General features: G+C 39.1%; 2 protein-coding genes across 10 annotated transcripts in view; one reads left to right on the top strand and one right to left on the bottom strand.

Annotated features, from left to right (window-relative positions):
- Positions 1 to 17825, top strand: part of FRY (FRY microtubule binding protein) — a 401426-nt gene that overhangs the window by 376526 nt on the left and 7075 nt on the right. For 7 of the 9 annotated variants that reach the window (XM_046664270.1, XM_046664266.1, XM_046664264.1 and 4 more), the window contains 6 exons: positions 1581 to 1747; positions 3019 to 3208; positions 7566 to 7715; positions 8870 to 8968; positions 10809 to 10892; positions 17120 to 17137. In XM_046664270.1, the coding sequence (XP_046520226.1) occupies positions 1581 to 1747; positions 3019 to 3208; positions 7566 to 7715; positions 8870 to 8968; positions 10809 to 10892; positions 17120 to 17137 (708 nt within the window). The remainder of the gene's footprint in view (positions 1 to 1580; positions 1748 to 3018; positions 3209 to 7565; positions 7716 to 8869; positions 8969 to 10808; positions 10893 to 17119; positions 17138 to 17825) is intronic. The other 2 variants (XM_046664265.1, XM_046664269.1) reach the window with 1 other exon arrangement.
- The window catches only part of ZAR1L (zygote arrest 1 like), a 29507-nt gene continuing 22908 nt past the window's right edge, over positions 11227 to 17825 (bottom strand). The window contains exon 5 of the mRNA XM_046664273.1: positions 11227 to 12330. The gene's annotated coding sequence lies outside the window, so the exon portion shown is untranslated. The remainder of the gene's footprint in view (positions 12331 to 17825) is intronic.

Raw genomic sequence — 17825 nt, 5'->3', positions numbered from 1 at the left:
TTCATGGAAAGGACATCACAAAATAAATGTGAAGTCACTAGCATTTGATCCTTCTCAGAATAGTCGTTTTCTCAATTGTTCTATTTTCAATGCTAAATTATACATATTTCTCGTAGAAAGCATTGCCTAAGTAGTAATATTTTTGTGGACTCACACAGAAATCATCTAATTCTATCAAGGAAAGATTGAGTCTAATTTCTGAAAAGCTATTTCTGTTTTTCACATGAGCTGGGTTTCTGCAAAGTTTGATATATTTGTGATGTTAGAAAGAGAAAATGAAAGATATTTTTCTAAGAACTCAGCCCTCCCCTAACAGATGACATTTATGTACACTAATAACCCAGACCAGTCGTCAGTGGCCAGTCTCATTGTACCACTGTAGTTTTAAAAAGCAGGAAGAAGCAGATACGGATAAGTCTCTGAAATTCAGTATTTACAAGCAATCCTTTAAAGATGTGAGATATCCTGTTCCCCTGACATAAGTTTAAACATTCCTGTTAATTTCCTTATTAATCCTTGATTCAAAATACTACTAACTGAGTGGCCAGATGTCAACCCATGATAACACTCTAATTCATATATATTTCTATTTTGCCTTGATTTTGTTTTTGTTTTAAGAAAATGACTCACTGAAACAAGTATGTGTAGTTTCTTCCTCTCCTCTTCTGGTCTGTAATCCAGCTGCCTTCCTTCCTCTCATAAAGAACAATCAGTTCTCCAGCTGATTTTCCCCTGGCCCAAGTTCAAGCCCAGCCTCTTTTTCCATTTTACTCACTATGTCTCTTTCCTGCCCCTCACTGATCCCAGATCTGCTGCCCCAGAGCCCTTTCATTTCACTGCTGCTTCTACATTTTATAGCAACGTGAGAGCAGCCTCTCATATCTGTTATCTTTAAAGGATATTCCCAAGTGTAAAACATATGTGTAAGTGCATCTTAGAGGATTTTCAGTATGGAAAGGCCTATCAACATGGTAGACGTAGGAGATAACTATGGATCATTCAAGCACACTGCAGATATTTCTTGAACATCTACTATGCCAGTCACTGATGATTCTAAATTCTAGTTTCCATAGCTAAGGGATTCTATATAACTATATTCTCTTCAATATAGAATCTGGACAGGCTTGCTTTAGAAGGCCGGGGTTGTACAATGGAGAAAGTCTGAATCCAGAGGTGGTGTGTTTCTAGTCCCAGGTCCAGCTCTGATTATCTCCTTGATATCCCTTTCCCACGTGGAGCATCCATTTCCTCGTGCATAAAATGGAAGGTTAGACCAGGTGGTCTCAATGGTCCTTTCCAAGTTTAGCACTTATATCCCATAAGCGTGGATCAAATATGGTAATCTATTGAGAGCCTCTTTGGGAACTATTGTGCAAAGATTGAAAAGAAGATAAAGAATGAACAGTACTTCAGAGAATTCCTGAGTCCAGTGATAGAAACTGACTATATTGTAGCTAGAAAACAAATACCTTCAATTTCTATCACTCTCACGATTTGTCTATTTGTCCTTTAGTTGAACAGATTTCCCTCTATATATTCTCACATATTGGGGGGATTCTTTCCTCTTTTTATTCTTCCAGGCTGAAGCTGCCCAGGAAGAGGAGGACACCACCGTGCATGAGGATGATCTTTCTAGTTCCATCAATGAACTCCCAGCAACTTTCGAATGCAGTGATAGCTTTAGCTTGGATATGACTGAGGCAGAAGAAAAAGGCAATCGAGCACTGGACCAGTTTACTCTTGCAAGGTAAAGGAGCCCTTGGTGGAAATGAGTGGTGCGAACGTATATGGCACACTGTATCGCGTTCACTCTAACTCAAGTTATATGTCACACTTGTACTGTTGGGAGGGGACTTCCTAATGAAGGCATCCAAACTGACATGTAGCTTGGAGGGCTCTCAGTAGGTTGGGATCATCCAACCCCAGCATAGGGCCTTACATGGAACCCAAAAGGGTACTCACGTAGGAACTCATAAAGCCATAGAGTAAGATAAAAGCCAAAGAGGGGGCTGGGGACATGGTCCAGGCCTTGTAAGCTTTGAAGATAAGCAAGATTGGCAAGGCTTGGAAATGAGGAGTTCTTTTTATTTTGAGTTAAAAGACCAGAACAAGAAGTTCTTTATAAACTAAATACCTACTCTTTCTTAAGTGGTGGCTTTCAGCCTAGTGGCTGATATTTCTGAGACTAGTGAGACATAGTTAGAGAATACGAACAGGAAAAAATATAAAAAGGAATAGATAAAAGCACTCATGCAGCATCTAGAATAAATCATAAGTAATAATGCTACAGATTTACTACAGGAGAAGAAAGTCAGAATCCTAAAATCACTCTTCTGAAGGCTGAAAATAAGAACTAAGTAAAAGCTCCTGATAAGGCTAGATAGACAAAGGCCTTCTGTTATGGGGACCAGCATCCATCCATCAAAGAAACAGCTTCAGGTAATCCCCAGAGAAGAACTTGACTTTTCACTTTTTGTTCATTCTCTCTCCTTTCCTCCTTCTGCTCTCTCTCACCCCGCATTTCTCTTCTTTCATTTCCTTTCCTCCCTCCACCTTTTTCTTCTGGGCATTTATGCACATGCACTCATTTATACTCTCCCTCCACAAAGGAAGAGTTAAAAGACTGAAAATTTATGTTATAATTTTTCATATTGAAAAATGAAAGTGTGAAAGCATAGAAACTAATACTGTGTCTGAGGAATGGCCAGTGAGGAAAGTAAGAGACAACTGCTGAAGGCTGAGAGGTACCGAGTCTCTATAAAGGAAATCAGAATTGGAGGAATCGCAGAAATTCAAGAGGTGAAATTTTGATTCTATTTTGATTTGGATTCTATTTTCTAGAATCAAAAAAGAATCCCAGAGACCTCTGAATGAAAGCCAAGCTCCGTAAGCAAGCTCCAAGGGAGGAGTGGGCAGAACGGGCCACCTGAGGAGGCTGACTCAGGGTTAGAACCTTACAACCCAGTAAAGGACGAGAAGGACATCACTTCTTGACAGAGTCCTTTTCATTTTTTCCAGCTTTGGAGAAGGTGACAGGGGAGTCTCTCCCCCTCCCTCGCCCTTCTTCTCGGCCATCCTCGCTGCATTTCAGCCCACGGCCTGTGACGATGCCGAGGAAGCCTGGCGCAGCCACATCAACCAGCTCATGTGCGACTCAGATGGCTCCTGTGCTGTGTATACATTTCATGTGTTCTCCTCCTTGTTTAAGGTGCGGTGCTCACTAGAAGCTCAGAGGACTTAGTCTCTTACGGGAGCCAGCTAGCTTCTAATCTAAGAAGGGGTGGTTATTTAGTTCTGGGTTTATACTATTTTCTCCCCCAAACATCCCTCAATGTTCTCTGACTTTATCCTTTCTTCCATTCATCCTTAATCTGTTCAACCTTCTCAAACTGGTACTGTGAAGATGCTGCCCTCAAATGATTTAGGCTGCCATGATGTACTGTTCACTTCTGCCCTTCTGGCCTTAAATGATGTCATCAATCCTACGTGACCATGGCATCAGGACCATTAAGTGGTATCTTCTGCCAGGCCTGTCCTCCATCTCTTCTTTCCTCTTAGACCGCTCTTGTATCTCTTTTTTTAATTTTTTATTTGTGCGTTTCCTGTCCTTGTCTTTTATCTTTCTTCCCCCTGTGAATTCCTTAAACATGCCAGCCGTAGCTATGAAGACTTGCTTACTCCCCTTAGTTGCTTCTGAACAAATGAAACGTCATTCTTTGCTTCTCCTGTGTGAACCACAGCCCCGCTAGTCCACACAGTGTCTTTGTGCAATTTGGAAACAAACATCCCTTCCTCCAGAGGGTTGCAGTACTCTATGTGGCCAGCTGAGTGCAGGCTGGATTTCAACCCCTCAGCCAGGCACCTGTGGCATCTTGCATACACAGCTCTATGTAGCGTCACTTGTTACCCCCAAAACACTTAGAACATCTACTGAACTAAAGAGATAGAGGGAGCTCGACTTCTGATCGGTGGTTGAAAGTTTATTTCTATGCCTGTCTGTCTGTTGGTTGTACAGATTCCTGGTAGTTCCTCTATGTGTCTTGCTCTGAACTTTTACTCTCCAAATTTCATCAATTGATCGGCTGGGGTGGGAGGCAGCAAAAGAAGAGAGAACCATGCCTTGTTATGAAGAAACTCTGAAGGTCTTCAAACATCATTGGAGTTAACAGCTCTGTGTGCTGTTTGAAGCAGAAATTGACTGGGAAAATAGCAATGCTGGGATTAATACTCAGCTATGAAGACGAGGTTATAGGGGGATTTACTGACATGGAAACGTGGTTACCATGTAGTTTAAGAGAAAATCAGTTGGGAAAAAACCAGTATGTAGAATACTGCTCCTTTGTTTATTTTTTTAATGCCTAGAAAATAGTGAAGATTATACACTAGCATTTCATTGTAGTTTTCTCCAGGTGATGAGATTATGGGTGTCTTTTATTTTTTTCTTTTTACTTTCTTTCAAGTTCCTATTTTCCTATAATGAAAATGCTTTTCCTTCAGTATTTTTCTAAACTTTACTTTTAATAACTCACAAATCAGCCACTGAAAATACAAGGAAAAAATACAAAGGAACTATGTTGTTCCAACTTTGAAAAGACTCAAATGTTGGAGGAATGAATAGACAGACAAGTTAGAACTCTGTTAAACTTTTGAGAGGTTGAGTTCTCAACAGAGTGTTTCATGAGAGGGACAATAACTTGCTTGGACTGAGGGATGGGGACCTGTAATCACCTTCAAGAAGGGCCATGGCAGAAGGGAAAGGCAGGAAAATCAGGAATTATATAAAAATTGCAAAATGAAAACCTGGGATCATCTGCCTTAAATAATTTCAAATTCAGAAAGCTATACTTTAGTTAATATAGAAGTAAACTCTGTTTTTGAGCCTGGAAGCCCTTCTTATGACCCGTTTTTGGAGAATTATATACCAATAGCAGTAATAGCTACAGTTTCTCACTTTGAGTATAATTTGTGCTGCTCTCTCAAGTTTTTCAATTTACTTTTAGTGAATGAAACATTTTGGAAAGTTGAATGGACAAACTTAAGGTTGTGTCTGGGACTAACTGGGGGCGGGAGAGGCTGTTAGGCTTAAGACAGAAAACAACTGTTTGCTGAAAGATAAGAATTCCAGAAATACACTACCATGTGAGGTAAATTTAATTATTAAGGATTCAGAAGCAATAGTTTATTATTTATATATATAAACTATATAATAGTTTATATTGTTCTGAAGTCTATTTTAAAGTAATGATTAATAATACATATTTAAGTTTGGCTGTTGTCACAATTTTTGCTTCTTATAGTTGCTAGACTATTCATGCTCAATTTTATGGTTCTGAGCAATACTTCTCCCTTTGCTAGAATCTCCTCTTGTCCCTCGACCATACCCCCAATTACGTGCAAATCCCTGACTGGATGTCACTTCAGTGAATGAAGCCTCCTTTACTTCCTTCTCCCTTCCTCGGTTCCCTGGGATCCCGAAACATGGTAGTTGGCATCTGTTATGCTTTTCACATTCTATTAGAATTGCTAGTCCAGGTGTTGATCTCCCCTGGAGAGGGCAGGTAATGGTGTCTCACTTGGATTCCCCAGCAGCTGGCACAGTTGCTAACACACAATAGGTGCTCAGTACATGTATGAAGAATGGATGGAAATCTTTCTTTTTCCAATGGAAATCTTAAATGTACAGCTCTGACTTATTGCCAGTGGACCAATTAGGTTGTAACATGAGCTGGGCCCTGGAGAGCACATTTGGATTTGGAAATTTTTTTTCATCAGCAATGGTATTAAATCAATCCCTTTGGAGCTTATTTGCAATAATAATATTAATATGTACCTATTTCAGTTTTTAATATTACATTTAGCCATAAGAACTTTCTAAACTACCATCAAATGCTATATGATTGAGAGAAATACTAGTAGCAAAATAGGTATTGATAAAATATGCTGGAAATGAAATACATTTCAGACATGCAGTCTATTAATCTCTTGTCATGTCTGTTTACTATTTTCCAACATTTTCCTGTGAGTCTGAATACCACGTTTCCCTGTATTTGGTTGCATTTTGGAGTGAGCAGAGAGGAGGTAATTGCAAAAATAATTTGGTTTTAAAAACAAGGAAATGGTTTCTGTTGGTCCCCTGTAGACATCTTTCCAAGTGTTTCAGTCATTATATTTCCTCCTTGCTGCCCCTGTGTTGGAATATCGTCATTGTATCACACAGTGCCACCAAATTATATGGCACATTTATATGGAAGTCAAGTGAGCACAAAACTGAATTTATATCTCCTAAATATCACCCGCTTTTATATGTGGCTCTAAAGTTCCCTGACAGATCTGGCTTCTCAGGATAATAAAAAGTCAACCCAGATCTGACCTTATCCTTAGGTAAGATGGGAAGAACCCCAAACTATTTGGAGGACCTGAATCCTAATCCCAGCTCTGCCACTCAACTAGCTGAGTCATGGTGGACATGGCCTTTCCCATTCCTTTCAGCTCTAACATTCTGTCGGGTTTTGGGGTTTTGGTTTTTGGGTTTTTTTGGTATTTCACTTAGCTGCACATAAAACTAACAACACCGTAAAGATACATCAATCAGCAAAAGCCTGCTGTTGTTTTGGGGACATGCTAACTTCCTCGTAACAGGCAGAGAGGATTTCTCGCAGAGTAGGCTCTACAACTCAAAGGGTATACCATCTCTTTCGGGAAAGCCACTACCTAGGACTGGAATTATTTTTCGGTTAAATATTTTGTACTTTTTCTTCTTTGTGTGTTGGAAGTTTAGGGCTAAAAACGTTCCTATTTTGGTACTGACACAGGCACAGGGAATCAGATTCTTCCTAAGTGTCTTTTTTTCCCTCAGGCAGTACAGGAGGAATAGTAACTTTTAGGAAGCATTACAGACTTACGGAAGGAATGTAAACTTTGGAGTTGGGCTCACCCTTACTCTATCACTTACTAGCTGCATGACCTTAAGTGAGTTATTTAACCTCTCTTAACCTCAGTCTCTTCACCTGGTTGTAAGAGTTAATGACTTGATGTATGCAAAGCTGTAAGACAGAGTTAAAGACACCTGCTCAGACATGCTCTCAGAGGGAGATGTTATTAGGGCCCATGTAGCATCTATGCTCATCCTTCAAAGGCTCAAATGGCACTATTTCAGTGCCTTGTCTCTGGAGTTCTGATCTTGGGAAATAGAACGGAGTTATATCTTGTGACCATTTTGTCTCGCCTGCATTGAAGTAATCTCAGTAACTTCTCATGGATCTGAAAAACAAGCTAAGAGGACTCAAGCTGCTGACTGGCACTGGCCATCAGCAAAAAGAAAAGCAACATTTATTTGAAAGATTATATGAGCATCCACACATTGGGAAATGACATTTTAGGAAGAAACTTTGTCCACACTGGGGGATTATTTAGTTGACTTAACACAAACATTCACTCTGCTCCCTATTCCCCCCTACACCGAACACCCATGTTCATTTGATATTTTTATAAAGATTTTAAAAATAGTTGTTCTAGCACATAAGTTAAAACTTGGCCTTTACAAATGTAATTATTTTGCCTTGCAGAATATTCAGAAAAGGTTCTGCTTCCTAACCTGTGATGCAGCCAGTTACCTTGGAGATAACCTCCGGGGAATCGGATCCAAGTTTGTCAGCTCTTCCCAGATGCTCACCTCCTGCTCTGAATGCCCAACACTTTTCGTGGATGCCGAGACCGTGAGTATCCCAGTCCTGCCCTGCTGGTGAGTGCCCTGCCCAGCTTCTGCTGTGGAACTTCAGGGAAGCTTCTTTGTGTTGTGGTTTGTTTTAAAGACAGTTTCAGTGTTTGCAAGCAGCGCTGTGTTGTGATATGACTCCTAAAGGCCTGAGTCTGCACTGTAATGGCAGTACATTGCCAGCCCAGGCCAAGCAAAGTCATTTCAGAGAATCAGGAGAAAAATCCACCTCTGTGCTCCCTCCGTGTCCTTGGCACCTCTCTTCAATGACTCTGACTTTGACAGCTGTGAATATGGTGAGCTAACCACCCAGAGCTGACCTGGCCAGTCCCCGCCATGCCAGGTTGGCCAGCCAGATGGGTCTCCAGGGGCAACATGTCATCACTTTCCCCACTCCCAAGTCTCAAATAGAGACTGATTGCCCTCTGGATAGATTCATCCAGCCCAAACTGCAAATGATGACTTTAAAGGATGACTAAAACAGTCTCTGGCTGACCGCTGAGTCCTGACTTTATGAATATAGCTCTAACCCTGCAAGACTCAGGAGAGCTCTTTGAGGGCAGACGTGTGTGTTGCCTTTCTTTACATCCCCCATGCATATCACAGATAGGCATCTCATCTCATACCAAGGTTCAGAACCAATGAGGATGTGCTTTGATTTTAAAGGCTTCTGAAGAGCCAGTCTTTCTAAGAACTTGATTGATAGTTGAATGACTTGCAGCAATGAATACAGTACAAGAAATCATTCTATCTTAAGTGATTTAAAGTACAGATTAAATACAAAGTCAGTTTGAAAATCTATTTGGAGATCTGTCTCCACACTGCTTGGAGTCTTACTAGATGAAGATACTAGAGTTTATGCATAAAATGGATATATCTTTATGTGGGCTGCTATGGGCGACTTAAGATTTGTCTGTCTATGCTGATATGGGAAAACATGAATGTTTTTATAGGATATTTGGATTAGCAAACTAGTATTCGATGGCAATTGCAGCTGAGAGTGGAGCAAAATTACAAATTTCATAGCTTATTTAAATGGATGCCATTGCTCTCTACTTTACACTAGTTCTAAATATACTTCTCTATTTGTGTAGCCATGCCTTTGTCTTGGTATCTCTCTAGTTGTTTTAATACAAATTATTTTCCTATCTTTAGCTCCTTTCTTGTGGACTTCTGGACAAGCTCAAGTTCAGTGTTTTGGAACTGCAAGAATATTTGGATACCTACAACAACAGAAAAGAGGCCACTCTCTCAGTAAGCTTTCGTGTTTCTGTGCATATATGTTCAGTTAAAACTGAATGAACCCAAACACTGTGAGCTCCTGGGACATGTTGTGAATAACCTAAGAGGGGCTCTTTTGCAAGTAGAAGACAGACTTCATCTATTCTTCAAGAGATTTTAATTCCAATTTAATTGTCAACTGTATGGACTATATAAAAATGACATCTACAAAGAGAAATTTTTCAGCTTTCATTTTTAGCCTCATAATTTCCCTACTAAGAAACTGAGAAAAGTGTGTATCTGCTTGATATGTCACTTTATCAATGTTCTAACTTTTCTTTTCTTGGAGACTTAAAGTTATTAATTACTTCCTTCCAGTGTCAGCCTCACCCCAAACTAGTTGAGATGGATTTCACCTCTCTCCTCTTAACCACTCTTGGTAGCTGTTTCTCCCTGTCCCCACAGCTTCTCTTGGCCTCAGTTCCTGCTCTTTACTTTTTTCTTTCTTCAAAGTTCTAGACTGTAAAATATTCGAGACAGAAGTGATCCAGACACCATCCACGCAAACCCCTTGATATCCAACAAATATGTGTGCAGTATCTTTGGAGCACTTCCTATAATGTGCCAGGCACTAGAGAAAGAGGATTTTGAAGTCAGACAGACTTGGGTTCAAATCGCAGCTCAGTTACTTAAGGGTTAGTGACCTTGAATAAATTATTTACCTTCTCTCATCTCAGACTCATCTATAAGACATTAATAATAGTAATTTGCAAAATTGTTTGAAGGATATAACGATTATAATAGGCATAGCAGCTTTCATTTCCTGAGTCCTTTCTATGTGTCCAACAAGCTGATAAGAGTTAAATCTCTTAAATTAAATCATTTAATGCTCAGAACTACCCTGGGAGTTGCTATTATTATCCCCATTAGCAAGAAGGTAAAGAATGGTATTGAAACCCAGGTCTGTGGGATTCAAAGGTCCATGCTCTCAAACAACACAATGTTGCCTTTAAAATAGAAATAACATATGTAAACTGCCCAGCACAGTGCCTGATACATAGAAGACATTCATTGTGAAGTTACTGGTGTTTTGTTTACTGCTATTGATCTTCTCATGACCTGTCCTAGGACAAGAGTCCTAATATTCTACTTTAACAATTCTCTTTGTCTTCTATTTCTGTCGCTCTTTCCCTATCACTGTTTTCCAGGTTCTCAGTCGTGAGCTAATAAAAGTAATCCTTTCATTTTCGTTGGCAAACGAACCAGTCTTTCAATGTCAGGTGTGAATTTTAGTTCTTCAGTGCTTATTGTTTTCTGCCCAAAGGTTCCTTTTCACATCTGTATTAGTTACTATCCCAGATCCTTAAGACTGGCAGAATCTCTAATAGCTGAGCTATTTTTATAATAGCCTTTCTTACAGTGAAGTAGACCTGCCCCATAGAAGCCACCTCTACCTAACAGAGAGGTAGGTGTGCCATGAGTCAGCTTGCATTGTCCAGAGTCACCCAGTCCACAAGGAAGTGCTGGTCCTATCTCCTAACCTCAGTCATATGAAAGCTTTCTAAGCATATATGAATTTGTTTTAATTTACACATAAATTAGGGATAGTCAGGTGAAACCATTCTTTGGGATGATATATCACAATGTTGAAATTATATTTTCCAGTAACCATCATTGAACCCATATAAACAGATATTTTAATTTCAAATTGTTAATCTTTAACCAAAAAAATGATTTTCAAAAAGTCATTATAGCAAAATTTTATTTTATTGTGTTGAGAAACTTAATTGATTTTCCCTAAGAAGTGATGATAAAAATGTTCTCAGGACATCACTGAATTTACACCTACGTCTGTATCTCTTTCTGACAACAGTGGCTTGCAAATTGTAAGGCAACATTTGCAGGAGGATCAAGAGATGGAGTAATTACCTGTCAACCGGGGGACTCAGAAGAAAAGGTAATAAAAGCCTGTTAGAATTTATCTTTTCTGTGCTCTGACATTGTGTGTTGGTTTTGATCCATCCAAGAAGCATGGAACTTAAGAAAGGAAGAGGCAGAATGAGTCATCCCATACATTGATATGACACCAATAGAGTAAGATGGAATGACGTTCAAGCCAAGCATGACTGTGTGTTGATGGGATTTGGGGGGGTTTTCTTCTTTTTGGAAAAGTAGAGGTATAAAAATAACCTTTCTGCTGGACACTAACTATACTAATCATTTCCTAATAAATCTGTTCTTCATTCAGAATATAAAACCAAATTTCATTAATTCTTCACTGAACCACTTAGTTCCTTCAATGAAGAAAGTCTTTATTGATCTTTCAGCAATTGCTCTAAAACAGATTATTTTTTTCCTCATTTACAATTGCTTTAAGTACACACCTCAGACCAGCTGGCTTGTAAATGTATGCCACATTGTACAGGAAATCAGGCAGAAGAGTTGCACAGATTAAAATCATTCATTCTGCAGTTACGTACTGAGTGCCTCCTGTGTGCCCATATGGTGGACACAACGGTGAACCACAGACGGGCCTCTGCCCTCGGGGAGCATCTGATCTTGTCAGGGAGACAGACATTGATCAAAAAACCATACAGGTATAAACTGCTCTAAGTGCCAGGAAGGAAAGGAAAGAAGAGTAAGCTATGAAAGAAGATAGCAAGAGAACCTGATCATATGCGGAGGCTGGTTCTGGGAAAGGCTTCTCCGTGGAAGTGTCATCTGAGCGAAGATGTCAAACATGAGGTCGAGTTAGCTGAGTGAAGAGGAGTGGGTAGAGAGCCTGTGTAAAGGCCCCGAGGCAGGAGGGAACCTAGACCTTTGCAAGAACTGAAGAGAGCTCAAGAGAGAGGCGTAAAGTGACATAGAGAAAAATTTGAGAAGAGTCTAGACAAGCTAGCAGAAGCCAGACCCTGCCAAACTTGAGTGTTTATCTTAGCAGCAATGGCACGCAATGGAAAAGTGTTAACAGGTGGGTATGATTAGATGATGGTTCTCCCACTCTACTATGGAAACAGGCAAGAGTGGATTAGGGAAGACAGGAGGCTGCTGCCTGGTCTAGGTGCAGAAGGTATTACCTTGGAATTACATCACCACTACTGGAAAAGCATTTCAGATTGTGCACTCTTCAGAGGATGCGAAGTCATCTTCAAGGTGGGCCTTGAGGAGAAATGATGGTGTCACTCCACTTAAATACTGATCTTATGTCCAGAGTTGGTGGAGATAATATTTTGCTGATTAGAGCTACCATTTGGCTTCCATCCCAAAGCAAAACTCAACAAATGTTTGACCTCAGAACACTGCTTATCCTCAAGTGATTCTCTCCAACTCTTTTTTTTAAAATCAGGTTCTCTGTCTTCCGGAATAGTTTGATGTTGCCAGTTATTCTGGGCATCCTTTGCATGGGGACAAGAGAACAGAGGATAGGAAGTGAACTTATAACTTGAAGAATCTATGTCTGGATGTAAATTGCAAAGTTAACATGCCAATAATTATTACACATGTATTCTATTTCAGAGAAGTATGTACTTTATGAAAGGATTAGAACTTACCTTACTAAACCTAGCAAAGTTAATTCTTGAGTAGTTAGAGATATCAGTCTGCCAGAGATGAGGACGGGGCACCAACAAGCATGTGAAGTCTTCCCACCCCCAAGCCCTACCCAGTCTGCTCTGGTCTTTGCCAGTAGCTGATTTCTCCTCATTCTTAACACGTGACGTAAGTGAGAAATTGCTGTGGAATTGTTTGTGGAAGAGAATATAACTCTTTGCTGGGTGTTGAATATTTTTTCTTCTGTTTTCAACATGAAGTTGTATGACATCAAATTAGTGAAGAAAGGTTACACACTGGTGGCTTGTAAGCTGTAACCAATTCACAGACATGTTTTATTAAGCTTGTATAGTATTTTTTTAATTGACCCAACATTTAAAAATTAAAATTGTTCACACATACACTCAAAACAGGATGTCTGATGTCTCTGAAAAAGAGCTAGCAACTCTGGGCCTGCCTTCCTAAGTGGCAACTATGACCTAGAGCTGAATGTCGGCCGCCCCTAAGGGCTGCTCTCTATCGTCCTCACTGCACACTGAGTTCCTAAGACTGAAGGCAAGAGCAAGGTGCCAATCATTACGATGCTTGGACTGTTGTTTTTCTTTTTTCCTTTTTTTTTTTTTTGATTGGCAACAGATGTTAGCTCAGGTGCCAATCTTCCTTTTTTTTTTTTTTCCTTCCTTCTTCTCCCCAAAAGCCCCCCAGTACATACTTGTATGTTCTAGTTGTGAGTGCCTCTGGTTGTGCTGTGTGGGACACCACCTCAGCATGGTCTGAGGAGCGATGCCATGTCCGAGCCCAGGATCCGAACTGGCAAAACCCCAGGCCACTAAAGCAGAGCGCACAAACTTAACTACTTGGCCACGGGGCCAGCCCCTGTTGCTTCTCTTATAATAGAAAAATGTGTCTCTGTACCTAAGCCCCAAAATAAGGAAGTGAAAGCTAGATAGAGAGGGCTGTATGTTTCAAGAAAAACGGGAGTGTTATTCTTTGCCTATGTGAGAAATATCTCTCTGTATTTAAGATCCAAGCGCCTATCTACTGAACTTGCTCACTGAGCAGTATGTTGGAGGAGCAGTCTCAATGCATGTACAAAACAATAAAACAAATGGTGTTTCTAAGAAAAGTGCTTCGAATACTTGGGAAGTATTTTTGAGGGAAGGCTTTTTTTAAAAGACAGGCATGATTAGTAAGTGATTTAGGCTTCTTGGTGATTACAGTACCAATTCTCCTAGAATAAGGCATGGCATACACTCAATAGAACATAAAACAAGGATTATGAGTTGTGTGTGTCTGACTCATTTGGAGACACTGCTTTTCCAGTGTTTTCTCAGTCCCCGCCTATCAAGAGAGAGAAATCTCTTCACGACTCAGAATCAGCACTTCTAATTGAGGGTTTTGGTTTCCTCTGACCTCTCCATCTCCTGTGGAATTCGTTCTGGAGTGGCCACTACAAGGTAGTTTAAGTTAACGGAAAATCAGGTCTCGGGAAATGTCCCCAGTTCTGCAGAGCTGGCCCTGGGAAAGCTGGAGATGATTTTATACCTAAAATCATCTCATTTGTTCTAAGTGATTTTAGTTGACACACTCATAATTCTACAAATCTTTATGAGCACTACTTGAACATTTGACTCATTGGACTCAAGTCCAATAATTTACATTTAGCCCTACTACATTTTATCTTATTCATCATTCCAACTATTAGGGTCTTTTTGGACACTAACCCTCTCAGTTACGTATTTCCTAACCCTGCATAATCCATGAATGAGAAACCTGAAACCTCTATTCTTATACAAATTGAACAAGTTAAATGTTGAGCAAGACAAGACAGATCTCCAGTTAAATTACAATCCATTCAACATCATCCTTCAGATATAGTCAATCAGTCTTCCATAAGAAATCCTCTTTTCTATATTGACTAAAGAAATGTCTCCTGAAGTTAAAGTTTCCTTGAAAATAGACAACACCTCAGGCTGTGTAAGCTGTATCATAGGCTTAAAGGTATTTATCTTTCAAAGCTTTGAAAGATATTCATGGCCAAGGTCCAAAAAAACAAATCAACAAACGTAATACAATAGTTATCAATGCGCCAGACCCAAGGGATATTAGCAACAGGTGAGCACATCTTGTTCATACCTGCTTAGGAGATTACATGCATCTATGTATCATTGAGTAGGGAAGCTTCACATGAGGCTACATTATCTAATTCTATCCCATTTAGCTTAAACCAGTGACTTTCAGAGATTAAACATGATAAAAACAATAGCTAATATAGTATACTGTGGCTCATCTTGTGTTGAAAATTTCTCAGATTTATACCTACTGGCTATGTCATAAGCAAAGAACTCATTTCAGAGCAGAATACAGAGAAACAAGAATGGCTATGCTACTGTTAATGAACAAGAATTAGATTATTCTGGGCTTTTAAGCTACCCTGTCTATGATCGGTTCTTAACATCTTGGTTTCTTGATCCTTTTTTCTCATTTGGAGAAAACATACCTCTAAATCCAATTTATAAATCAACCCATACTAGGAGTGCAGGAACAGGGCTTGAGGAAAATTCTTGTGACCCAATAAAACAGTGACATTCCCATAACATTTTCAAAAGAACTTTAAGTCACCCAAACATAGATGAGTCTATAAAGATGTCCAAAGGGATTATTTTTAAAGGCTGGATATAGAAAAAACATTAGCATAGTAGGGAAAAAAGTTTTAACATTTTCCATAAAATGGCCCCCTAGAAAGGCGTTTTTCACTGTGTTTTTGGAGCTCTAAGTACAAACTAGGTCCCAGCCTGTGGTCCTGGAAAAGATTCTGAGATAATAAATATCAAGGCAGCTTGGATTAGCCTACCTAAAAAGGAGAGTTTAAGAAGGACACCGAGAACTGGTGTGTGTCAAGTTGGCCATCTCCCAAGAAACACAATTTTATGCCCTGAGAGCTGAGTGGGAGGAATTCATTGACAATGAAATTCCTTAGCACCAAGCTGGAGTCAAAAAGTCTCATTTGCCTTTATTGAACAGAGAAGATTTTGCTTTAACTGATTTGATGACCTCCTTGGATTACAACCTTGTTTTGGAAAACAGTAGAAAGATAGCAATTTTCTTCACACAAGACCATGTAATTTACTTAGCACTTGCTTCATTCCATGCTTCTGAAAAGTAAATTCCATGGTAGAAGCAGTTACATGCTAAAGTGCATACTAAATGTTTCAATCACATTTCACATTTTCTAAAAAGTCTTCATGGTGGAAATTCTGTATATAGAGACTTAAGACTGGCCCTGTGCTCCTTTCTGGTGTGACACTGCATTTCAGTACATAAGGTTTGGTTATAAAAACTTCTAGGCATAAAGTTTTCTTGAAAATAGTGCATATCTTGGGTTGTGTAATCTATATCACAGGCTTAAAGGTATTTATCTTTCAAAGCTTTGAAAGATATTCATGGCCAGGTCGAAAAAAACCACTCAATAAACATAATACAGTAATCATCAATGTGCCAAACCCACACGATATTAGTAAAAAGTGAGGCAAGAAGAGACCCTTGGAGGACAGGGGCAGGGTTAGGGGTGGGGGCTGGTAGTGGTGATGCTTTATATTTGAAGACATTAAGAAATAATGTGATAGTTTTATTTTTTTATGCACTGTACCTTATGTACCTTAAGTACACTACATTAAACTGATGATAACCCAGAGATTTTTTGGAAAGGGCTTTAATAGAAGGGTTGTTTGTTGTCAAGGACTAGAAAATGAGTTAGATACGTCCTTAAATATTTTGAAAATCAATAACCAGATACACTGACCCATAATTAGGAATGGCCAAATTGATTTCTGTTTCAATATTCTGTCAGGTTGTGGTTCTCTCTCTCCACATAGCCACACTTTCCTTACACCAATTGTATGGTTATGAAATGGTGACACCAAAAAATGGTAGCCATGGTTGAACATGGCCCAGTTACAAATTTATATTATTCAAGACTAACCATCACTTTTAGATTACTTCTAAAAATTGGCTGAGAAAAAAAAATTACTTGTCATATCTCACAATTGTTTGGAAGTATACAGAAACTATTTAGCCCTTTGAAATGACAATATCTAGCAGCTCTATAAAATATTCTCAATGTGGAAGGCAATCTAACTCTAAAATAAACGCCACTTATGATTGTTAATTCTGTTCTGTTAACTGGATAGTAATAGTTTAGTAGAAATGAAGCCTAACATATTAAAGACTCTGCCATAACTAACATTTAGCAATAATGTAATTACTCAGTTGGTCTCCTCACAGTTTTACTATGTTCGCATATTATTCACATTTAAACACTAAAATCTTCAAGCAATAAAAGTTTTGACTTCTGGTCTCCAAGACTGACAAAAACCTAAAGCAACTAATCAGAGAATCTAAAAGATTATAAATTGTATTTTTCAATGTTTCCCATTAGAGCTTGTTTTTAACTGGACTGCTGTGCATGTTGAATGGGTACAACACTTGCAACCATTTATCAAGTTTGGGCAAGCAATGCTAATACTGCTGATGGTTCTGCTCTTGGAAGAGGGCCGTGCTTTCTGTTGCATGCATTACACTGACCCTGTACTTTCTTTCCTTTCCTTTGTTTCCTGTGCCATGCTTGCTGTGTAGCAAATGGAATCTCTTGCAGTAAGTTAACTTTCTTTCATACTCTTTGTCCATTTAGGCATGGACCCATAACAAATCTTATTTTTACTGTTACTATTATATCTCTTAGCATGTTTTCCCTTTTTGTTTCATTGTATTTTTTTTTTTTTTTTTTTGGTAGACTGAGACATGCAGTTTATTAGTAGCATCTGGGCTGCTTTTGTCCCACAGTAGAAACCTATGTTGCTATGAACTCTCATACTTTCGGTAGAATATTCTGAGTAATAACTACCATTATCTGACAGTGAGGAAAGTCAGAGTTTTCATAGCTAGGTTTCAACCTAAATTGTGAAGGTAACATTATGTTTTTAAACAATACTTTATCCTTGAGTCTCTGGCAGTTATCTTTTATACCAGATTTTTAAAAGTTTCCATAAGGAAAAGTTTAAATGATCATAAAATAAAATGTTTTAGTAAAACAGCCGAAGATCTGATTTGGGTTAACTAGTGAGTGTAGCTATTTCTTTAAACTTAGGCTGGTTACCAGCATTGAGAGAGCAAATAAATCTAACTGGGCCTTTCCCTAAGGGCCAGGGAAAGGATGAGAGGAGAAGGAAGACTTCATTCAGCATAGTCTTAGCATCACCTTTCATAACTTTTTTAAAAATTAGGATCAAAAATCTGTTAATAATACTATTAATAGAATATTCTTCCTGAAACCTAAGTTTAA

The sequence above is a fragment of the Equus quagga genome, chromosome 6 (assembly GCF_021613505.1).
Source record: "Equus quagga isolate Etosha38 chromosome 6, UCLA_HA_Equagga_1.0, whole genome shotgun sequence".
NCBI lineage: Eukaryota > Metazoa > Chordata > Mammalia > Perissodactyla > Equidae > Equus > Equus quagga.
This window is presented reverse-complemented; position numbering and strand designations above follow the sequence as displayed.